General features: G+C 40.6%; 2 protein-coding genes and 2 pseudogenes across 2 annotated transcripts in view; all 4 read left to right on the top strand.

Annotated features, from left to right (window-relative positions):
* Window positions 1–9070, top strand: part of LOC144637005 (uncharacterized) — a 49591-nt gene extending 40521 nt beyond the window's left edge. The window contains exons 20-24 of the mRNA XM_078496183.1: window positions 606–765; window positions 3229–3295; window positions 4307–4578; window positions 5645–5801; window positions 6769–9070. Of these exons, the coding sequence (XP_078352309.1) occupies window positions 606–765; window positions 3229–3295; window positions 4307–4578; window positions 5645–5801; window positions 6769–7367 (1255 nt within the window). The 3' untranslated portion in view covers window positions 7368–9070. The remainder of the gene's footprint in view (window positions 1–605; window positions 766–3228; window positions 3296–4306; window positions 4579–5644; window positions 5802–6768) is intronic.
* Window positions 9071–13398: 4328 nt separating this feature from the next.
* On the top strand, window positions 13399–14769 carry LOC144634610 (uncharacterized; annotated as a pseudogene).
* A 2076-nt stretch (window positions 14770–16845) lies between these two features.
* On the top strand, window positions 16846–18680 carry LOC144634607 (uncharacterized). Its single transcript, XM_078493622.1, has one exon. It carries the CDS (start codon window positions 17020–17022, stop codon window positions 18247–18249), a length of 1230 nt encoding a protein of 409 aa, XP_078349748.1. The 5' UTR covers window positions 16846–17019; the 3' UTR covers window positions 18250–18680.
* A 3331-nt stretch (window positions 18681–22011) lies between these two features.
* Window positions 22012–24361, top strand: LOC144634732 (uncharacterized; annotated as a pseudogene).
* The last annotated feature ends 400 nt before the right edge of the window (window positions 24362–24761 follow it).

Raw genomic sequence — 24761 nt, 5'->3', positions numbered from 1 at the left:
ACTACTACTATTGTTGACGAGTCCCTAGTCAACTTTAGTCAGACCTTGTCAACTATTGTTGACGAGTCCCTAGTCGACTTTAGTCAGACCTTGTCAACTATTGTTGACGAGTCCCTAGTCGACTTTAGTCAGACCTTGTCAACTATTGTTGACGAGTCCCTAGTCGACTTTAGTCAGACATTGTTGACGAGTCCCTAGTCGACTTTAGTCAGACCTTGTCAACTATTGTTGACGAGTCCCTAGTCGACTATTGTCAGACCTTTGTCAACTATTGTTTGCGAGTCCCTTGATACAAATTTACTAAGTTATCATGATCTCGACTCTTGCATCCTTGCGATTTGACAGACGCCAGATTCTCGAGCGACTGAGCGAGTATTTTTGAGCGTACTGCCAATTATGGTAAACGGCTTATATCCCAGGATACGTAACAAAGTTTCTCCCGGAACATGGGCATCGTGAAAATTTGTTCAATTAATAGCGATGAACACATGTTCCTTTAAGAGTTAAATAATTCCGTGTCAGTAATTTTTGTTGTAGTTGTTCTTGTCAGCGTTTTAATTCAACATTGCAGCTAGACTGATGTCTCCCCTTACACTATTTTTCAGGTATGGTGACCGCTGTCCAAGAGGGGTGCTGTCTCGTTTCTTTGCAATCGCTTGGACGTTTTGCGGTTTGGTTATTATTGCCATTTTAACTGGAAAAGTTGCCACGGTTCTCACTGACTTCGGATTTGTAGGACCCTATGTACCACTCTATGGTGCAGAGGTCAGTATAGCCAAAGACGCGCGTTGATAAACTAGGAACCGATAAACACATTCTGGTTAAAGGGACCGTGTCACGGATTTTAGCCAAACTTAGGCATAGGAATTGACCACCAAATTTGTTTAAATATATAAAATAACCTTTATAAACAGTTAAGGGATATTTAAATAACACACCAAATGCAAAATATGGTACGGATGGCCAAAAGTGACGAAGATTGAAACGGATTGCGATATGGGTTTTTGAAAAATGGTCCGGCGGAACAGTTTTCAAAGTTAATCTTGTTTGCTTGTAACTTTAAATTATAACGCCGGGAAACACATTTGGCTGCAGTGAAGCTATGGTTTTGTCATTTAGAATCATAGAATTAATTTCTTTGCAAACATTTAGTTTCATAGCGGGTGTTTGGCAAAATTTCATAACATAAAATTAACTTAGCCGTGACACAATCCCTTTAATGGAACAAGGTTTTTAGAGCTGCAAACTCGTCAAAATGTTTAAAACACTTCTAAAAGCAGCAGACGAGGATGAATTAATCCCTTTAACCGCTGAATTGTCTCAAAAACCGATTTTCAATTGTTTGTGTTTTTAGATGCTACGTTGCTAATCTTCCTGAGCTTTGCTAGAAGAGCACTTTTTTTCACTGGAGCAAGATTTTGATGAAGATTCCACGTTAAAATGTACAATAATTTACTTTGGCGCACGCAATGTTTTTTCTTACTCCTATTCCTACCTTTCTACTGGCCCGTAAGGTTTTGGTCTTAATCACTGGAAAATTCTGGGAAGGAGCCCTTAACCAATTATATCGTATTGGCCTGCTTTACCACCAATGTCGCAACAAAAACGTATCATGTTTTTTTTTATTAGCGCTGTCGGAATGCAGTCGATATTGAAAATAGACTGTCGTGTAGAAAGATCGATCCAAAACTCCGCTGGCATGCAAATTTATGACGTCACAAGCGGTTCAATCCCGGAAAAAACGGATTTAGCACCACGACGATTAATATCCACCAGTTGCCGTGAGGGATGTCCAATATACACGATCTGATACGATTTGTAAATGGCATCGTACGAGTCGTACGGGTCGTGAAACAATGGTTGGACATGGATGGTTTCTATTACAAGCGTTACAGGCCTCTTTCCCCTCGCAATTCTAAAAAGTGTTAAGAGGAAATCCGCCAGGACTTCGAGTAGTTATTGGACAAAATTATGTACCAAAACTATTTACACAGGATTGCAAGCTTTTGTGTTACTGCTTCAAATATCTTATCGAAAGAAATCTCTTCTAACAACACCACACATCGAAAACCCCTTTTTGAAGTTCCGCTGAATTCCACTGAATCGCTTAAAAGATGTAAGCTTTTGCCCATAGCTTGTGAACTTTAAATATCATTTTCTCAGACTCGGATAAGAAATTGTTGTACCAGAATACCTTGTGAACTTTGAAATTCATTTTCTCAGACTCTGATAAGAAATTGTTGTTGGTGTTATCACGGATAATTACTTACATCTTTACCTTTTATTAAGGGTGGGAAATAACGCAATAGGATTTAAATTATTCTGGAAATTGATTTTTGTCCAACTTTAATAAATATTACTCGACTTCCTAGTGGATTCCGTCTTAACATATACTTGTTATGCAACGCTTTCAAGTGGTAATTGAAGCATTCTGATTGGCCGAGAAGCTCGGCTTATGACGCTATAATCACCCCGCGCGAGGTGATTATAGCTTTGAAGGCTTGGTTACTTAGCCACGCCACCTTTGACAGCCAGGGAAGTAAACATGGCCGCTTTTGCTGAATGAAAATTTCTTTGATTTGAAAGAAACCAGTTCAAGTCCTGGATAATTTAAGCATTGGGAATTTTTCAAATTAACTACCAAGGTTTTTGGACCGAAAATATTTTCAAGAGATGGTTCTCAAGGCATTAGAAATGATCGTAAACACGGCGGTTTTGGCGATCGATGAGAAACTCATTCAGATCGATTGAGCAAACATTATTTAGTTCTCTTTTCACCGGAGCTACTCATTTTTAGAGGATTCACACAATCGCTTAGAAGTCATCCACAATCATACAAAGGTACCAGACATCTATCTTTCTCATTGTGTTTGTTTTGTTCCGTTTTATTGCTTTAACTAAATAAATTCTGATCGCAATCGATGATTTAAACTGGTTTACACCGTATGCAAGCGAACACTTGTCAGTTTGCTGTTTTCTTGTATGCTATCGTTATTTTTTATGTTCTTGATGATCACCTTTAAAATTTATACTAAAACAATTATTCGCCTCAGGCTCAGTGATTATTGTTGAATAATCACTTCGCCTTCGGCGAATAATTGTTAAATATACCAGTAACCTTGGACATTGGACCGATGTAGGGATGGACAAAGCAGCCGCCAACCAGAGAAAAATTTTTAACGATCATAACTTTTTAAATCTTGGTCTGTCTGCCTCCTTTGCTTCTAGGTTGCAGCAATTGCGAACAATTCCGATTTTCGACTCGGTGTGCGGAAAAATGCCAGGGTGAACACAGGTAAATGTCTAAAGTTATCCATTATAAGACTAGACCTATTTTTTATTTTTTTAATGTAACACACTTTATTGATACACCTAAAACACGTATATTCCTTACACTTACATACACTATTTGAAATTATACAATGTTATTGAACATTTCTTTTACATAATGAAAAAAACTTGATAGCTAAATAAACAAACAAAAAAAGTGAAAAAAGAAATGAAATCATAAAAATTACGAAAAGAAGTCAATGCATTTTCTTTAAGTCTTACTTTTTTTATAAATACTACTACTAAGACTGGACTTATATTAAATTATCGATAGTTTTCTTGTCGTCGAAGTACTAAACTCCTGGGGGTATTGACTTACACTACTAGCACCTAAGGTAGTGACCAATTTGTTCAGTTTTAATCATGTTTTCCATCAAAATTTCCACTAATGTAAAAACCTTTAAGCCCACATAGCTCCCGGCATCTAACTCCAGATACTGTATAGAATAAAGCGACTAGGAGTATTGCTACTCCCCATGGAGGTAACTCAAAGCATTCTGTCAGGTTGCCCAAGTTGTTCCCGGGCATTATCTATCTATCCAACTATCTATCTATCCAACTATCTATCTATCCATCTATCTATCTATCCATTAGAGGATCCAGACCTTCAGTTAAGTGGGGGGCCCGATCATCCAGGCCCTGGAATAAGGGGGGGGGCACTCTCGAACATAATTATTCCCTCGGCCCCTCGGGTCTCTATTTGGCCATAAGAGGTGGGAGCCCTCTCTAGATCCACCACTGCCGGGTAGCCATTTTTTTTCCTGCGTAGAGAGACAATGCATGAAACACAAGACAATGACCCCCGCCAGGGCTTAAAGCCTGACAACTCAATGCAGAGCCCAGCCCCACAATTCCACCACTATGCCTTGATGGCGACCTGCTGGTCGGGTGATAGATGTGCAAGCACGTGGTTCTTTTAAACATTTAGTACTGACTTACAAATATTTATATTGTTACTTCGATTATAACAATTTAGTGCGAAACTACAAGACTTACGAGGAAATCAGCCAAGCTCTGGCGGATCAAGAAGTGAAAGGAGCCTTGGTAGACCTTTATGTGTTGTCCTCTCACAAGCATCTGTTTGATGACCCTCGCTTCAGGATCGTCCGTGTGTACGATTACAAGGCCAGTTACGGAGTGGTCCTAGCAGGTCACTCCATGAAGCTGGAGGAGTGCTTTACAGAACATATTAAGGCCCATGCAGCGAATGTGTACCAACAGATCGAAGACAATATTAAGATTCTTAAGGTGAGATTGCAAATATAAGGCTACTGAAAGTGTTCGTGAAGTTCCCTTAGTTAGTCACGCACTAAATTTTGACAAGCCAAAGAATTCTCGATTTTTAAATAAAATGGAATATGATTGCAGACGAGAACATAGTTCTGCCTTATGCGATCTTGTCTGCAAGCGATCGCAGAATTTTGGACCAGCGATCCTGCGTGGCTTTGTCACGGATTTTAACAGAACTTGGAACAGCCCAACTCTTTAGACTAAGAAACCTTTTAAGTTGGCAGTTTAAAAACAGTCTGCAGAATATATTTATGGACCACTTTTTCTAAGATACCTTAATTTAAAGTAATCTGAGATGTCAAATACATTATTAGCCCCATGTTACCCGGGATGGGGGTTGGTACCCAACATAGTTTTATACGGGGAGGCTTTGCCCCGAGGTCCGATCCCTTACCTTTTATATATCATATTTAACAGGAAGGGTTACCCTTCATACACCTTCCATAGAAAATGGTACGTTTTCGCATACCTGAGCAGAAATACTGATTCCCTTTTCTGACTGTTTCACCTGAGTATCAAAATGCTCAGACAAATCAGTTGTATGGTGCGTCCATTCACAGTCAACTCTTTCCTTGCGGACACCTTGCTATTACGCAAGGTGTCCGTTATTACGGACAGGAGTTGAAAAACCCGGAGAATAAGAATTACTGAAAATAACTCCCGGTACTCCCTATTGCGGACACCAAATTGTGGTCCTGAAGGCGTCAGTAGTATAGTAAGGACCGGTTAGACCCCTTTTTGCGGAGGAATCTCATTTTCCTCCGCAGATTAATAAGATTCCTCCGCAAAAAAGGAGTCTAACCGGTCCCTACTATACTACTGGGTTTTTTATAGTAAGAGTTGACTGTAGGTCGTGAAATTCTTGCTCTTTTATATACCTCCAGCATGAAAAAGGTACCCCTCCACTATAGGGAGCCCCCTCCCCCACCCACCGGGAACAGTTGACCACTGTCAGTGTACAGAAGCATTAAGTAATACACAAAGTACAAATTCATAAACAAACCTTGACTTTTGATTTACTTAGGAACCAGACCAGAGCCCAGCTGAGCAGCAGTCTACAGATCTGTTCCTCGCGACATCACCAAAGTACATCACTGCGGTCATAATTATGTCATCTTTGTTATTACTGGTTTGTTTGATAGGACTCATCTATGAAATTCGTCGAAGAATGACCAGCAAAGGTTGGTAAACATAGCAACAATTGGTTCTCTTTTAGAAGTATTGGAGCTGCTAGTTGTTTTGTCAGCAGTAATTTGTATTGTATCTAGGTTTATGGCGCGCAGTCAACCAGCTTTCGAGCCCTACAACTTGATAGATTTACAGAGGCTTGCAGGTTCCAAAGTATGCACTTATAATCTTAGGGGATCAGGAACTATTTTGGAGATGCCTATATGTAATTTGGAATGGCAGTATAAGTCTTTTTCCTTCATTGCTGCCAGGACGTGGAACTCGTTGCCTCCATTTGAAAGGAAAGCAAAGAATCTTCCAATCTTCAATTCATGCACATGTTTTAACGAGCGCTTGCGCTCCTAACTGCTGCGTGGGTAAATAAAGTATCGCATTGTACTGTATTGTCTATGCAGTCCTCTTATTCCTACTGACCACGCGAAAGATTCAACAAGGTAAAAAGTCTTGATTTCGAGAAAAAAGACCTTCGATAATAGAACTTCACACTAGAAATTTCAAATAAGATAAATTTATTTTGGCAAGACTTTTGCCGCATGCTTGCTCATTTCCCTGCAAGTTTTAAGATTCGATAAAATCAAACGCGCGGCAATTTAAACCTGGAGCAACGTTCATAGGAATGCTGAGGTTTTTACTCAACATCGCTCACAGGGTGTTCTTGTCCACCACGATATCACCTTTCAAGGACCTGAGGGGGTAAAATGGGAGCTTGGAGTTGGGCATATGTTCATTGGGAACATGGGAATTGGGTCACCGGGACTGGGGTTTGGTCACTGGGCATGGGAATTACAGATAGCAAATCAATAGAACTGGGAATGGGAATGTTTAAAATATTGGAAAATAACAGGCTGGGAAATGAGATTTGGGAAAAATTTGACCTGGTAAAATCGATTTATTCCCCTAAATTAGGACAGAATTAGGACTCAAATGACTACGAAATTAACTTATTTCTCTTTCTTACAGTTTTAAAGCAAAGCAAGGATCTAAAAAACGAGATGTCTCCACTTGTGGACAGTTTCCTCGCCAGTATTAAGAAAAAGGTAGAAGTACTATCAAAACGGCACCGTAAGGAGAGAACTCACGTGATGCGAGCCCAGCGGGAGCGTGACCAACAAGCAACCATTGCAGTCAACAAATTCTACCAAGCAATAAGCTTACGTGACATTCAACAAGAATGGTCTACGTACGTCAAAAATGTGGCGTCGTCGTTTAGTAGAAGAAACTCGCTTGATCCAACGCAGAAAAGTTGTTCCCCAAGTCTTTCGTCCGTCAAAAATGTGGCGTTGTCGTTTAGTAGAAGAAACTCTTACAGTCCAGCGCAGGAATGTTCTTCCCAAAGTCCTTCGTCCGTCAGAAGTGTGGCGTCATCGCCGAGGTGCAAAACATCCAACAATTCGACGCTATTTCCCTTTACCGAGTCGACAAATCACTTGTCCCCCAATGTCACACCAACCAGGAGAGCTGCATCTCTTCCCTTGAGGAGGAAGCACGGATTTGCCCTCCCCGCTGCTCCCGTACCTTTGGAGCCGAAAGTCCGTGTTTTAGATGAAACAACCATGTAGGCGTCTGCCTACCATCATCACTTACTCCGGCAGGCAATTTGCCTCGCAATTCTGCACTGTTGATCTACGTGACGCATGCCATTTCTTGGCGACACGTAACACAGATCGTGACATACAGATGCAATCTCGTCCCCAGAGCCCGCATTTCTTTTGGTCAGCACCACAGACTTCCGGTCGTATGAGCTAAAATCTGATTGGACAATCGAAAATGAGCAATCTAAACTCAGAATCCACATTCTTGGTGCTGACAAAAAGAAAGGCGGGAGATGTGGGGACGACGAGATTGATACAGCTGCAGTTTACACCACGTAACATCCGGCTCTACCATACTTTCGTTAACTACGAATCGCAAATCAGCGAATTCACTGATTTGTTTGCATAGATAACTTTCAGACCCCGGGAAGTACTCCCTATAGGTTCTGTTGGTGGAGGATTCGTCCAAAAGGGTACCTTTTTCAGTCGGCAAAATTCAAGTATATAGGCACGTATCCTTTCTGTAGATAAGTGAAAGGGGACTTTTTCCTATCGAAGGTAAACGAAAGGGCTTCCTTTTCTCTCAAAACTTTATATCAAAGGATAAGGGTTTGAACCTCGAGTTGGAGCCTCCCCAAATAACTTTTTAGTTCACCCTATGCTGGAGTGCAGACTCGCATTAGTATAGTTTAACTTCAACTGAAGTGTGTCGAATCTCCGTATTGTTACATTCCTACGAAACGAAGTAGAATAATTAAAGTTAGTTAAAAGTTATCAAACAATGAAGCAGACAGTAGATCACTACTCGTTTTTCCTTACATTTTCATAAGGGTGCGAACAATTAGGCACTGGCATGTTTCAGTGCAGTTAAAAAACTTTTCAGTAACACCAGTAACGCCAACAAGATAATATCGTGTTCAAATTTGACCAATTTGCAATTCGTCATTTCAAGGGACTGACGATCAGCAATATGGCAACCCGGGATGTATAAACTCTTCAGCCCACAGAATTCTAAAGAAAATTGCTATACTCCCTGTTCGAACCACTTAAAAACTAGGAAACGGCGAAAAAAAAGTTTTATTTAACAAGGGAACAAATCTTTGTTTGACTCCACAACTTTTCAAATGTTTCAATGCAACATAGCTCTAAGATAATTTCATTAACGAATGACAATGTTTAACTAAAAAGCGGAACATTTTATTGCAAATTTACAGGGGTAGTGTACAATTATCGGTTGGAGATTGAAACAAAGCGCTGTTTTGTACAAATTACATTAATACGTAATTTTAAAAAATCATTTCATAAACCAAAATAAATTCAGTGAATCTTTGTAAAGAAGTCTGATTCTTTCTCATTACAACGTTAGTATACCGTTAAATTACCATCTCTCACATCTGTGCCCAGTGTCCACCAAGCACCCTTGCCGAGTATTCAGCTACCAAAACTTTCTATCAAGTGTATCAGCCTAACACACTTATTTTTTCCTATCTTAAAAAAATATACATTTGGGGACTTTCTGGGAAGATTTTACCACCTGGATTCAGCAAATGCTCAATCTAGGTCCAAAAGAATCAAATGAGTTCCCCGCATGGGATAATCAAAATCACGATATTTGGCTCTTGTGATGAGATGTCACTACTAAGTTGATTAAAGGGACTCGATCAGCGTTCAGACCGCGCTGACCTGTACATTAGTTGTTTTGAAAACAGTCTACCGTAACCCGAAATAAAAAATTCCTTCAGAAATCTGCTTCAATATTCTTAGTGTTTCACTTAATTTTCCATCTTTTGGTGAAAACCTGTTTTCGAGTGCCGTTTTTCTGACCGTATGATATTATTTTATCATATTTGGTTGGCATAACCATGGTTCGCGTCTTCAAAGATGAAGTGTGATATGCAAAATAGTTATGAAATGGTATCTTATGCGCATAAGCACCAGCTGACCATGTCCCTTTAAGTGTTACTTTCACTCCAGAAATGCCACAAGCTGTAAGATGGAAACTTAAAATTACATTGAAGGCCGTTCATGGAAAATGCCACCACGTGGATTCCGCTGAATCAAATAAGTTCCTGCACATGAGGAAATCAAAATGGCGATTGTTGGCTTTTGTGATGAAATGCCAGCACCACATACATTTAGCCTTATTTTTACTCCAGGAACACCAAAAACTGCCAGTTTAAAACTTAAAATGTACATTGTAGGCCATTCTCTGATAATTCCGCCACATAGATTCAGCCTTAATGCTCAGCCCACTTTCAAAAGAATCAGATGAGTTCGCCCACAGCCGGTTAGCTCAGTGGTAGAGCGCCGGACTGTCGTGCGGGAGGTCTCGGGTTCGACTCCCAGATCGGACCAACATTCAGGGTCTTAACTTAGAAGAATGTGCTGCCTTTGTAATTAAATCTGCAAATGGTTTGACATTCTAGTCTTCTCGGATAAGGACGATAAACCGTAGGCCCCATCTCCTGCATCTTCAGTGTTATAATCAGCAGGTGACGTTAAAGAACCCACACACTCATCGCAAAAAGTAGGCCATGAAGTTCCCGGTGTTGTGGTCTGTCCTATTCCATGGGTTGGGTGGTTGGGTGAGATTATACACATGGACAGATAGCGGCTGCCATAGGCGCCTTATATGCTAACGTCCGGTCTCATCCCATAGATTCGAATTGTGAAGCGCATTGATCACAAGCTTTGTAAATGCGCTATATAAGCACCCATATCATCACCCACAGGCAGAACTCAAAAGGACGACTTTTGTTCATCATGATGCAATGCCACCACCACCTAATTAAAGTGTTATTTCACTCTAGGAAACACCAAAAAAGCCAATTTAAAACATAATAGATACATTGTGGCCTTTCTGGGAAAATGCCAACAAATAAATTCCCACAGGGGAGCTAACATTGACAATTATTTGCCCTTGTGATGAAGTGCCACAACTTTTTCACTAAAAAGCCTTTTAAGTAAAACGCAAACACGTGGATTTAGCCTAATGTTCACTCCAGGTCCAAGAAAACCGAATGTGTTCCCCTACTTGGGAACTCAAAATAAGGAAAATTTTGAACCATGTGATGAAATGCAACTAACTGCGTAGATTAAGCCATATTTCTACGCCATCGACAAAAACGCGAAGTAAAGAGTCCGTTCCTAAGATGTTTGCTGATCACGAAGGGAAAACAACCATCGAGGTGGAAGTGCATTATCGTAGCAGTTACACGGTAGATTTGTCAGGTTCTTGGATCAAATAGCGAAGGGAATACAAGATAACATCAAAGTAGCTGAGTTCTTGAATAGGTTGACAGCGGATTTCAGCACCACAACTACAGTGCAGAAAATATTTTCGCCGATCACAATAATTTATTCAGTACAAGATTACTTTTTTCCAGTATGCTTGGAGGTTGTGGAATCCCTGCAGTGGAGATGCTTAGCAATGGAGTCGACTGAAAGAAACTAAAAACCGAAATTAGAACTATTATGCGAACACTGCTTGAACACATAGAAAACGATCTAACTTTGCAAATTCCATAGGAGTGGTGGAATGTATGGAGCTATTGTTAAGCAATTTGTTAGCTACATACCAGGGCAAACCAGATAGCAAGTGGCCCGTTGGAGTCAGGTGATGGATAGCCGAGTTTTTAAAAGGGGACAAAAGGCGCCTTTGATATCAGCCAGATGTCGAGCGGCCTTGTCAGTTTACCAATCGAGCTCAGAAAACCACCTGGTGTGGACATCAATCACATAGATGGTGTGACAGACACTGCCAAACTTGTGGCAGGAATGTCGGGTTTTACCATCCATACTGACGACACTGTAGATTCAGTGTCTGTACAGCCATTCCAAAGCTGGTCTCTTTTGCTGTCTGCAGATTCGCCATTTCGAGAGTAACCTTTTTAAAACTGCGTTCAGTGAATTTTGTTTATGTCCATTGAACAGTGCCAGCATTAGTGGGCAAACGAAAGCAACGCGAACTTTGAGCGTACGAATATTCATAATGTTTTATTTCATCATTTACTACTACGTCTAGGATCGATATATTTAAGTAGTGTTTAGGGTGCTGTTGTATTTTGAACTTGTTAAATGGGGGGACAGCGCGCATAAAACAACATACACACATTTCGGTTTTAGAATTACCAGACATCGATTTTTTACGATTCGTTGAATAACCATATGAATTTTGTTATTTGACGTAATTTGTTATTACACTGTATTTTTGTCATTCAGCCCCAAATGGGGTACCGCAGTGCAGTAATATAAAATCGACAGTTAATTATTCTGACTTTAGGTGGTCAAATGAGATGAGCGTGAAGTCTGCCTTGTTCCCAGATACCTCTCTCTTATTGCAACTTCTATATAGATAATTCTGTCAAAAAAAGTTAATAACAATACCATTTGGGGCAGCACATAACTACAAAAGAAAAGCTTATACCGGGGCGTATCTCCAGAGTAATGCCACAGCGCACATTATAAGTGTTACGTATTTTAATACAGTACGTACACTCACTTTTAATAACTGTATGTCGAAACTGCTGACTCATTGCAAAAGAGTTGGCGTCTCTCATGCATGAATCCTTCATCTCATTAATTTATCACATCGCAGCTGTAGAAACTTTGCCCGTTCCAAAAATATTTTGAAATATTGGACCGGCAAAAACATTCTCATTGGCTGAGTTAAGTTATTGGTCCTCTAAGCTGTCAAAATAACATGATTGATTGACACAAGGTGTTCAGTTTCACCGCGTGCAGACAAGTAGTTAGTAGAAAGAGTCCAGACAACCGCCTTTCGTTAATATTTCCTCGCTCTGCATTATCTGCCTGCGGGAGCTCTCGTGGTGTGTTTTGTTTTCTTACTCCTCACACGATGGACAACAACGAAACGAAGCCGCCTGTTATCAGTCAGCATACCACGGCCGATGCATTGAAAATTAACTGTGTCGTGCTCGCCGAAAACCACCTACCTGTAAAGTTTAAAGACAGCAGGCTGTTGAAAACTTATTCATTTCATCTACAATCTCCGGTGCACGCGCACAATCAAACCGGAACCAAGATTCTCTGGTTCCGGTTTTGGATTCATCCAGAGGATGGATGGATGGATAATCTTTATTTAATAAACTCGGTCAAATCATCAGCTATATACTAGTTATGCAACGCTTTCGAGTGGTATACTATGGAATATCCAACGAGTCACTTGTATTTTCTCGGTATACACACGAGCCTTTAGGCGAGTGTGTATACCAAGAAAATACAAGTGACAAGTGGGATATTCCATAGTATACCACGAGAAAGTGTTGTGTAACTATTCTATACCATGCCATAGAAAATACGCTCACTAAATTTCATCGAGAATAAGATCGCAGCGCACGATGGGAAGGTTGGGTTGAATACCGTCGAATATACAACGGCTTTCCTGTATTCTGATTGGCTGTATTTTCTATGGCATGGTATAAAACAAAGTACAACATATAATGCTTACTTAATAATAATAATAATAATAATAATAATAATAATAATAATAATAATAATAATCTAATTATAAGCTATACAGAGAGTAAATATTTCATTTAAAAAGCTGCTTTCCACGAATGCCGTAACCTAGAGTACTTGTTTAATAAATCATTAAATTGCCCAAGGGACTCTGCTTGTCTTACGTTGCAAGGAAGACTGTTCCTTAAAATGGCGACACTATATGTAAAGCTATTTTTTGTAATAGTGCGCGATAATGGAACATTGAGTTTCTTTGCAGAGTCCCCTAGGTTGTTCGCGGTTTCTCGTTTTTCAAATTTAGAGCATAGATAGTCTGGAACCAACCCGTGCAGAGCTATAAACTAACGTGGCTCTTTGAATTTGCTGCTGGCGAGCTAGATTTTCCATACTAAAATGACGCATAAATCACAAGCATGCGCGTCATAGTTTGGGAAGGTCAAAACACGGGCCGCTCTATTTTGTAACTTGTTTTGCAAAGTAATCCCATCGCTGCATTTCCTCACCGCTGGTCAAGGGGGACGCAGGCCCTGGGAAATAGACCTAGAACCCATTCTCCTCGCGGAACAGTATTTTCGTCACATGCTCGGTTTCCGCTGCTGGCATCTTGCATTGTCAGCACTTGCATGTGATCTCTGGCTGGTGTTGGACGATTCTGCTGCATGCTTACAGTTCCAAGATGGCCAAGAACAAAGCAAAGACTCCTGTTATTAGTCAACACGCCATGGTCGATGGAGTGAGTGTCAATTCTGTCCTTCTTGCCATCAATCTGGTTCCAGTCAAGATCAAAGACCGCAAACTTATACCCAGCCAAGCAAAACAGTTGATCAAGAATTACGCCGTGGGTAAATCCTAGGATAGAAAAGTAACAGCTGTCTACCAGCCGTATACGGGGGTAACTTTCTCTCTTCCCCAAGATATGATTACTGCCTTGGGATCAACGGAGAACATTTATTCGCTTGGAAATTGCGGATTGTTCTCAGCCGTTATGACAGCCTACAACAACCACTGGAAAACTACGAACCTCGCCAGATGACTGGTGGTTCAGTGTTATCAGACGAGTGGCTTGCGCCATTGACAAAAACGCGAAGAAAGAGTCCGTTCGCAAGATGTTTGTTGATCACGAAACAAAGAAAACCATCCATGGCCAGGTGATTGTGCCCAACACAAGCAACTACACAGTCGACTACAGCTGGTTCTTTGATCAAATAGCAACGGTAATACAAAAGAACGTCAAAGTACCTGAGTTCGTGGATGGAATGATGGCAGATTTCAGCACCACAACTGCAGTGCAGAATATTGTTTCACAGATCACACTGATGAATTCAGTTCAAGAGTATTTTCTTTACAGCATGCTTGGAGGTTGCGGAATCCCTGCAATGGAGATGCTGGGCACTGAAGACGACTGGAAGAAACTAAAATCCAAACTGAAGGTACTGCGAACACTGTTTGAACCCATAGAGAAAGATCTTGGTCAGAGTGGTGGGATGTTGTGGAGCAAGTGTTCAGCAACTTGTTGGCTACATACCAGGGCAAGCCAGATAGGAAATGGTGGAGTCATGTTATCACTTACGAGAGTGCGTATGGCCCAGGGATGATCATAGATGGCAAGTATGCTTACAGGGGATGGAGAACCGAGTTTTTGGAGGGCACAAAAGGCCGCTTTGATATCAGCCAGATGACAAGCGGCCTGGTTAGTCTACCACTGGAGCTGAGAACACCATCAATCACATGGATGGTGTGATGGACACTGCCAAACTTGTAGCAGGAATGCCGGGTTTTACCATCCACACTGACGACTCTTCAGATTCAGTGTCTGTACAGCCATTCCAAGGCTGGTCTCTTTTGCTGTCTACAGATTCGCCATTTCGAGAGTAACCTCTTGAAAACTAACTTGAAGTTTTGTTCATGTTCATTGAACAGTGCTAGCATTAGAGGGTGAACGGAAGCAACACGAACTTTGAGCGTACAAATCAGTGCAAATAATTTAAAATGTTTTATTTCATCATTTTCAACTACGTCTAGGATCGATATAGTATTTAGGGTGCTGTTGTGTTTTGCACTTGTTAAATGGGGGGGGGGGAAATAACATAAAGCAACATAAACCATGACACTTTGGTTTTAGAATAACCATGTGTCGATGTTTCACGATTTGGTAGTAAAAAAATGTGAGTTTTGTTATTTGACGGAATTTGTTATTATACTGCATTTTTTTGTCGTACAGCCCCAAATGGGGCATTACAGTGCAGTAATACAAAATCGAAATTTACTTGTTTCCCACCTGGTAAATAATACTGGAATCTGCCTTGTTTCCAGAAACCTTTCTCTTATAGCGACTACAATATAGATAACTTTTACTCAAACAGCCAATAACTACACTATTTGGGGCGGTACATAACTACTTAAGCAACAGACCACACTTTCTAGGGCTTTACTGGCGTAATAAAGCCACGCGGGATGTTGGGAGAACACGAGAAAAGCTTGTAAATCGCGAGCCGCAGGCGAGTGATTTGCAAGCTTTTCGAGAATGAATTATTAGTTAATTTATGAATTAACTATAGGAAACGTCCGAAAGAAATAAGAATCTATTTTATTTTTCGTGATCAAACGTCTTACTCTCAACAAGTTCATCGAATGACGCGGTAAACCAATCACAGCGGCCGAAAGAATAAATCACAGGTTCAGCTCCACACACAAAATCCACAAATCGACGCGACAAAAACGTTTAAAAGTTCTTTTAAAGCTATGAAAGTCATAAGAAAGGAAAGGAAAAAGACAAACTGTTACGGTATAAAATGTATTCAACGATTTTAAAGTTCTTTGACGTGGAAATCTAGCAAATTGTGGCCGGAGTCATTCACCGCGAAAGTAAAAGCAAGTAAAAGACTGCACGAAAACTTTGCAAGTTTACAAACTTCACAGACTGACGAAGGTATTGAGAATAAAGGTTAGTTCCACAAACACTTCATTAGAAATTTGTTCCGAATTTATTTATTCCGTATTCTTTTGTTTTCGCCGAATAACGGACTTGAGATAAAGCACTGAAAGCACGTAAAACTGAAAATATAATTTAAGCGCGTACAAGAACTCAGTGTGAGGTTCTGTCATCAAAATAATTCTAGTTCATCACGACAAATTCGATCAGGTTTATTTCCTTTTAAATAACATTTCCGAGTTAATGTTGAATGTAACCATATCCATGTTTTTCCAGTCCAGTGAAAGCGGACCTGTTTATTCTGTTACTTCTCACTCAGTCAGTGTTTGTCTCTGCGTTTTGTTTTGTTTTTTCTCTAGTTCCTTTGCTCGACTGTTGTGGGCGGGAAAATTCAATTTTGTGATCCACCCTCAGTAAATTTTCATAATGATCATTTACGATAATCATATATCCTCCGTTTTAACCATAAGATAGACCAAAAGAATACATTAAATTAAAGTTAATTCTTCGTCCTTATGCGTAATCGAGCGTAGTGCGGCCAAGTCGGGACAGAAGCGGAACTTTACCGGTACAATAGTACATAGGTTTTTTACCAATCAGAGCGCGCGTAGTATCTGAGTTATTTTATAAAAAGTTATTGCTCATACGGGGCAGTATCCCCCGAGCGCACAGCGCACATTCATTAAAAGTGTTCGGTATTTTAATGTAGTTAGTACACCAACTCTTAATAGCCGATGCATGTCGAAACTGCTGACTCACTGATGACTCGAAACGAATAACCTGCAAATGAGCTGGCGTCTCTCGTGCATAAATATGGGTTTATAGTGGTCATGCACTTAGCTTCATATCTCAACGAGATAGCTAGTTTACAGGCATGATTGCTTCATTACAGTAATTAATCAAACCGCAGCTGTAGAAACTTTGCCAGTTCCAATACTTCGAAATATTGGACCGGCAATAAACATACTGATTGGCTGAGTTTAGTTATTGGCCCTATGCGCTGTCAAAACAAGATGATTGATTATATCAATAAAAACAAGATGTACCGTTTCACCGCGTGCAAACAGGAAGTTGTTCACGCAGTACAAAGCGTCCAAATATTCACTTTCATATGCATCATGTACTACCGTTAGATAGCAAGGCATAGGTAAATGAGGTTTGTTATCGGGTATTTTAACTTAAAAACGCCTCCATTATCCGTCCCTGGTAGCTCTCGTGGTAAGCATGATTTTCTAGCTGCTTTAATAAGATTTTACCCCTCGTAGAATGGCCATGGACGAAACAAAGTTGCCTGCTATAAGTCAGCTTACATCTGCCGATGGATTGAAATTCAATTCGGTTTTACTCGCCGAAAACCTCGTTCCTTCTAAGCTCGAAGATAGCACTGACCCCTTTGGTTTGCTCAGTTGTGCTAACCAAGCGAAAGAGTTGCTCAAGGAATCCATAGACAGAAAACGTTTGTACAAGTTGGCATCTGAGATAGCCAGCCAACGCAGACGAATTTTCACTTGCTGTTGCAGTGGAGCAAAACGGAAAAGTGACACTTCCAAAGAAATCATTGCCGCCCTGGGATCAACTGAGACCATCTATTCACTTACAGATTGCGGATTGTTTGCCGCCGTCCTGACAGCCTACAACAACCACTGGAAACTACGAACCTCTCCAGATGACTGGTGGTTCTGTGTCATAAATCGAGTCACCGGCGCCATCAACAAAAACGCCAACAAAAAGGCCGTTCGCAAGATGTTTGTGGATCACGTGGGAATGAAAACCATCGAGGTGGAAGTGTCCGACACAAGCATCTACACAGTCGACTACAGCTGCTTCTTTGATCAAATAGCGAAAGGAGTCAAAGAGAATATCAAAGTACCTGAGTTCGTGGATGGAATGACGGCGGATTTCAGCACCACGACTGCAGTACAGAAAATCGTTTCGCAGATCACATTGATGAGTTCAGTTCAAAAATATTTCCTCTATAAGTTGAGATTATATTGTGGAATCCCCGCAGTGGAGATGCTAGGTACTGAGGACGACTGGAACAAGTTAAAATCCAAACTGAAGGTACTGCGAACACTGCTTGAACCCATAGAGAATGATCTTGGTTTGGAATCGGAGTGGTGGGATCTCGTGGAAAAAGTCTTCAGCAAGTTACTGGCTACTTACCAGGGGAGACCAGATAGGGAATGGTGGAGTCATATTTTCAGCTATGACGAAGCCTTCGGGTCAGGTGGGGATGGAAAGCGATACAACGGATGGATGACCGAGTTTCTGGAAGGGACAAAAGACACCTTTGAATACAATGACATGACTACTGGCCTGGTTAGTGTTCCACTCACACTCAAACAGATCCCCTCAGGTGTGGAGGGCAATGCCATACTTATAGCAGGAATGCTGGGTTTTACGCTCCACACCGACGACACTTCAGATTCAGTATCTGTACAGCCATTCCAAGGCTGGTCTCTTCTGCTGTCTAATGACTCACCATTTTGCAAGTAAGCTCCCGAAGACTTCTTTAATCGACGTAATCTAAACTGCCAAAAGAGAACAAGAAAAACAGTTCGTGGACAATTTGAACTTTTGTTAATGCAGATTCTTGAAATAGAGAAAAATATTGACAGTAGTAGGTCTACCATTGGGCAAAAGAAAAGCAACAAAGACTTAAAACTGAAAGAAGAAAATCTAAACACCTCACTCGTATTCATTCACTTTTTTTAATTGTTCTTCCATGTCAATTGTTACAATTGAAAAGCTTATTTGATGTCTGTCTTGCATCAGGAATAGTATTAACATTTTTGTTATGTACAGCATCTTGTATTCTTTAAATTATGGCAGTGTTTAGCATAGTTTTGAATGTTCATTCAGTAGAAAGCCACAACGAGTTAACATGACCACACAAACAAACAAATATTATATTTTTTCATACTTCATGGAAGAGTCGATTTATTATTAAGTCCGAAAGTCTTTGTTTTTGTTAAAGTCCGATCTGTTCACAAATACAATTAATTCCTCATTGTTTCGAAACAATTTGGGATAAATTGTTCTGCTGTCAACCAATCATATACGGATATTTACGGGAGCAGTATTATCAACCTTAAAAATGTCAAATCACTATTCTCTGTCTTTATTACTCTACCTTGATTCGCTGTCGAACTTCAGCGAGAAAGGTTGTCTCTTGTTGTGATTTTGTCCTATGGACTGTCGCTACATTTAAGGTCACTCAAGTGCATTTGCCGGCTTTGTATGACAACATTGAATAGTTAAGCCTTTGTTTTATTTTGCTCGCGAATAATTCTGTTTGAGTTTCACGCACCTCTTGTAAGCGAACAGAAAAAAATCTTGAGGGATTTCAACGGAGCGTCTTATTTACTTACTCTGTCAAACAAACAGACTGAAGCATTGGACCTCCCAACCTGTCATCTAGTGTTAAGACGTCAATAATAGTACTTAACTTTTCCCGCGCATTTTATTCATGAGCCACACCTCCATCGTGACGCCATCCAAAAATATTTAACTCTTTCTGCCTTCTTGCTGCACACAAATGGTGCTAATTCGGTGCGCCCTTCACTACTCACATAACTACAAAATGTACAAGGAAGTATCCCCCAAGCAATACCGCAGCACATATTAAAAGCTTTTAATAGTCGGCTTATGTCGAAACTGCCAACTCATGGTTATGAAACAAATAACCTCCATACATGATTGCTTAATCGCATTAATTAATTACACCACAGCTATAGAATCTTTTCATGTTCCAATACTTCGAAATATTGGACCGGCAATAAACATTCTGATTGGCTGAGTAAAGTTATTGGCACTCTAAGCCGTCAAAACAACATGATTGATTATATTAATGACACAAGGTGTTCCATTTTACAGCTTACAGACAGGAAGTTGTTTTGTAGAAACGGTCCACACAACCGCCTTTCGTGAATATTCCCTCGATCTGCATTATCTGCCCCCGGTAGCTTCCGTGGTGAGTTTGTTTTTCTTGCTCCTCACACAATGGACAACAACGAAACCAAGTCGCCTCTTATCAGTGAGCGTAGTACGACGGCCGATAAATTGAAAATTAATTGTGTCATGCTCGCCGAAAACCTCCGACCTGTAAAGTTTGAAGACAGCAAACTTGTGCCTGCAGGCCAAGCTAAGGAGTTGCTCAGGAATTGCGCACAAGACATCCTACGAAGAAAAGCCGAAGCAGAAATTAGGAAGAAAAGGATTGCTGCATTGAATTTAGGTCAACAGAGAAAGAAGCAGAAAAAAGAAGATGACGTTTTTGAACCGAAGAAGTTGTGTGAAATGACTGCTGCTTAAGGATCAGCAGAAAACGTTTATTTGCCTGAAATTGTGGATTGTTTTCTGCCGTTCTGACAGCATACAACAACCACTGGAAATTACGAACCTCCCCAGATGACTGGTGGTTCTGTGTTATCAAACGAGTCGCCAGCGCCATCGACAGAAACGCGAAGAAAGAGTCAGTTCGCAAGATGTTTGTTGATCACGAAGGAAAGAAAACCATCGAGGTGACTGTGCCCAACACAAGTATCTACACAGTCGACTACAGTAATCCTGGATCTTGATATCCAACCCTCGCAGAGCCTTGACAAAACGCAGCTTGAGTATAACGATTTGTTTACGACCCAATTATATGCGCAATGTTTTCTCCGACAGTAGTCGGAAATATCCGTATTTTTTTTCGTGCTTTTTCGTGGAGCAATCGTAACGATACGACCTTCAACACATTGAACAGCGGTCTACCCGGCTATAACAATTCAAATATGGCGTCGCAAAAACAAAGCGTCGAACGCATATTTTGCTGTTTCATTTGCTAATTTCGCTGCCGTAATCGACTGCCTCGAAAGGTCCTTGCAATTTTAAAGTATAGAATTGTCAGATCTCGGTGAAATTTGCACTGTTTATTTGTGTAATGTTAAGGAATATGTGTATAAATACCCGGCGCGGACGAGCCATTTTTGACAAAATTATATGGCTGCATTTCCTCCGCGAAGATAGGAAATTGTTAAACTAAACTACAAAGAAACTGTAATGTTAAGTTCGAAGAACAATGCACAGGATAAACCTTCGACCCCAGGGGGGTACTCTGGCTTGTAAGTGACGGGAATGATCGAAGGATTTTTTTGGGTTTGAAATTTTCGATTCGGGGATTTTTTTGGGTTGGAGAATTTGGCAAGTATTTTTTGGGTGACTTGATTAAAATAGGGGATTTTTTGGGTATTAAAAACGAACTAAAGTGCCTTGACGGGGCCTTGGCGTATTTATGGTATGATGAATAAACACACAACAGCGTTCAATTTTTTATGATTTTCTTTGTGTTATATTATTGCCCCTCCTGGCAATTTAGGTGTAATTTGACAAGGGATTTTTGTGGGGGTTATTTTTGGTCCAGGGATTTTTTGGGGTAATGTCGGAAGACTAAGGGATTTTTTTGGGTCATGAGTTTTGCCTCCATTCGATCATCCCCGTCATTTACAGGCCGGAGTACCCCCCCCCCCCCCCCTGGGCCTTCGACTCATACTTCATGCAAAAACGTCGATATCTCGAAGAGACTTTGATTCGAATTATCGCTGCTTTATATAATAGGTCTTCTCACAACTTGCAAAGCATTCATCGGCATGGTAGTAAGCGGATACCTCTAAGGAGCATGAGCCGGTCATCTCATTCTGAACTTGCCAAAGCAATTGTGGGAGGGTTCGGTTTCTTTGTTATAGCAGTTAAACACGTTTTCTCAGTTGTATCTTTACTGAGTGTGGAAAATTTCTTAGGAAAAATTCTTGTTGTTAACATGTGGTGTTTGTTCTGCAATCAAACCACGACGGAAATTATGGTAAAATGTCTAAATTTGTTTTCATGCCGTTTTATGCCGAATGACATGGATAATAAAATAGGATGGAAACGGAAGAACAGTTTAAAAAACCTATTAAGCCAGCTATTACAGAGATAAAGCCAAAACTAAAAAAAAGATATAAAGAAACTATTAAAAACATTATTTGTATGTTACCCGTATAGATGTCATAGATAAACCTACTTAAAGTCGTTCGCCTTTCGTTTCCCGTTTGTTAAAATCCAGATAATTGAATGATCCCCGGATACTAAAAGTGTTTTAGTAACGAATTTATTAATGAAAAGAAGCCAAACAGACCAAACATAATTGCGAATTAAACGCATTCAGTTGAAAAGGAAACCATTCTGAAGAAACATTACAAATGATTATAAGCATTTATACCCACGATATTTTTTACGGACCAGTGCATGTACATGTAGTTTGTACGAAAATCTTTCAACGAAATATTTAATTATTGTAAGCCGGTAATCCAGATTACAAGAGAGCTCATTGTGGGCCACTTTAAGCTGTCAGAGCATGACTGATGTATCAGCACGTGCAAACAGGAAGTTGTTTAGTAGCAAGGGCTCAAATAACCGCCTTTCGTGAATATTCCCTCACTCTACATTATCTACACCCGGAAGCTCTTGTGGTGTGTTTGGTTTTCTTACTCCTTACACGATGGAAGCTATCGAAACCAAGTCAAGTCCAATCAGCCAGCGAACGAAGGCCAATGGATTGAAAATTAATTCTGTCGTGCTTGCGAATAGCCTCCTTCCTTCTAAATTTGAAGATAGTGAGCTTGTACAAAGCAAAGCGAAGGAGTTGCTCAAAGCCGAGTTCTATTTCCCTACAGAAATGACTGCCGCCTTGGAATCAACGGAGAACATCTATTCGCTTGGAAATTGCGGATTGTTTTCTGCAGTTGTGACAGCCTACAACTACCACTGGAAACTACGAACTTCCCCAGAACACCCCTCTGTAACAGACCTGGTGAAACTCGACCTGGTGGGTTATTTTGCCCTCCCTGGTGGAAATTTGTCCTCCCTGTTCCCTGGTGATTATCTGAAAAATCCCTGGTCAATTTTATTTCTCCCCGGTGAGGAATTTTGTTTACCTGGGCAGGAAAATATCAACCAAAATCTCTATAAACAGAAGAAAACGACGCGCGGCAAAAATATACATGATTTAATAATTGACTATAACTTGATGTAAATATAGCAAAAAGTAATTGTTAACTTTGTTCTATTGTTTTTGTCGCTTGTTCTGCTGTCATGCAGGTCACTAAAGAGACAAAACAGATATGTTTCCTTTTCTGTATGTAATACGAGCTTGTGAATGATTCAGAGCGAATTGAACAGCGCGCGCGGCTCAGAATTGTGCACGATTACCCCGCTAAGTGTGTAAGTGTATTGCATACAAAAAGTAAGTAATCAACCTGGTGGATTTTTGACTTCCCTGGTCGATTTTGTGTTGAAAACCTGGTGGAAAATCAGGTGTCACCAGGTCTGTTACAGAGGGGTGTCCCAGATGACTGGTGGTTTTGTGTTATCAAACGAGTCGCTTGCGCTATCGACAAAAACGCGAAGAAAGAGTCCGTTCGCAAGATGTTTGTTGTTCATGAGGGAAAGAAAACCATCAACGTGGCAGTGCCTGGCCAAAGTATCTACACAGTCAACTACAGCTGGTTCTTTCATCAAATAGCGAAGGGAACACAAAAGAACGTCAAAGTGCCCGAGTTCGATCGTGGATGGAATGATGGCGGATTTCAGTACCACAACTGCAGTGCAGAAAATCGTATCCCAGATTACATTGATGTATTCAGTTCGAAAGTATTTTCACTTTAAGATGAAGACTCGCTGCGGAATCCCAGCAGTGGAGATGCTAGGCACTGAGGACGACTGGAGCAAACTAAAATCCAAACTGAAGGTACTGCGAACACTGCTTGAACCCATAGAGAATGATCTCGGTTTGACATCAGAGTGGTGGAATCTAGTGGAGAAAGTGTTCAGCAAGTTACTGGCTACTTACCAGGGGAGACCAGATAGGGAATGGTGGAGTCATATTATGAGCTACAAACGTCGTTTCGCGTCAGGTGATTCCTCAGGGTACAGGGGCTGGATTACCGAGTTCCTAGAGGGGAAAAAAGACTTGATGGAAATCCGTGACATGACTTCTGGTCTTGTCAATGTTCCGCTCACCATTGAAGACCTCGTGTCTGGTGTGACGGACACTGCCAAGCTTGTCGCAGGAATGCTGGGTTTTACGCTCCACACTGACGACACTTCAGATTCAGTGTCTGTACAGCCATTCCAAGGCTGGTCTCTTTTGCTGTCTAATGACTCGCCATTTCTCAAGAAAACTCCGTAGACTGGAATTATTCATACATACAACATAATCTGAGGTGCCAGAAGAAACAGTTAAACAATTCCTAGCTTTGTTTATGTAAATTAAGCGGCATACGACAAAATAGTGGCTGTACTAGTTGGCAGAATAAAGGCAACAAAAGCTTTCACTATTCTGCCGATACTCAAGAGGCTGCTTTCAATTATCACGAATTGATTCAAGCGAAATTCAAAAAAGTTTTTTTTCGACATGAGCGCTGTGTTACATAATATCCAGGTTTGAAATAGCTCTGACAATGATAGATAAACAGAATGGATCTAGATTATCGAGAAAGATTCGTAGGTAAAATAACTCAGTTTTAATCGAAGTTGTCCTCAGCGTTGCTGTCCTGGTTGCTTGAAGTCTCTAAATATTATGTGTAGCGAACACGATAACGTGACTTTATTTGCCATATTACTACCATATTATAGCTTCTATAAGAAGAGTATCCCTCAAGTAATACCACAGCCCACATACACTGAGTTTAAGTTCTTTTTAGTTTTTAGTAGGTACACCAGCTTTCTATATATAGCGGTAGGCTTATGTCGAAATTGCTCACTCATTGATAATTAGAAACGAATAATCTGCAAATCAGTTGCCGCCTGGCAATAAAACATTCTAATTGGCTGAATTAAATTATTGGTCCTCTAATCTGTCGAAACAAGATATTTCATCACCCAAGGAGATTCAAGCTATTACTTCCGCGTGTAACAGGAAGAAGTTCAGCAGAGAGCTAGAGGGCCCAAATATTTACTTTCAAGTGCATCACGTACTACTGTTC

The sequence above is a fragment of the Oculina patagonica genome, chromosome 13, assembly GCF_052425735.1.
Source record: "Oculina patagonica isolate OP01 chromosome 13, crgOcupat, whole genome shotgun sequence".
NCBI classification, from domain to species: Eukaryota; Metazoa; Cnidaria; class Anthozoa; order Scleractinia; family Oculinidae; genus Oculina; species Oculina patagonica.
This window is presented reverse-complemented; position numbering and strand designations above follow the sequence as displayed.

What these genes read in the sequence shown, in the direction of transcription:
- LOC144634607 (XM_078493622.1), top strand. Translation starts at nt 17,020, where the DNA reads ATGGCCATGGACGAAACAAAGTTGCCTGCTATAAGTCAGCTTACATCT.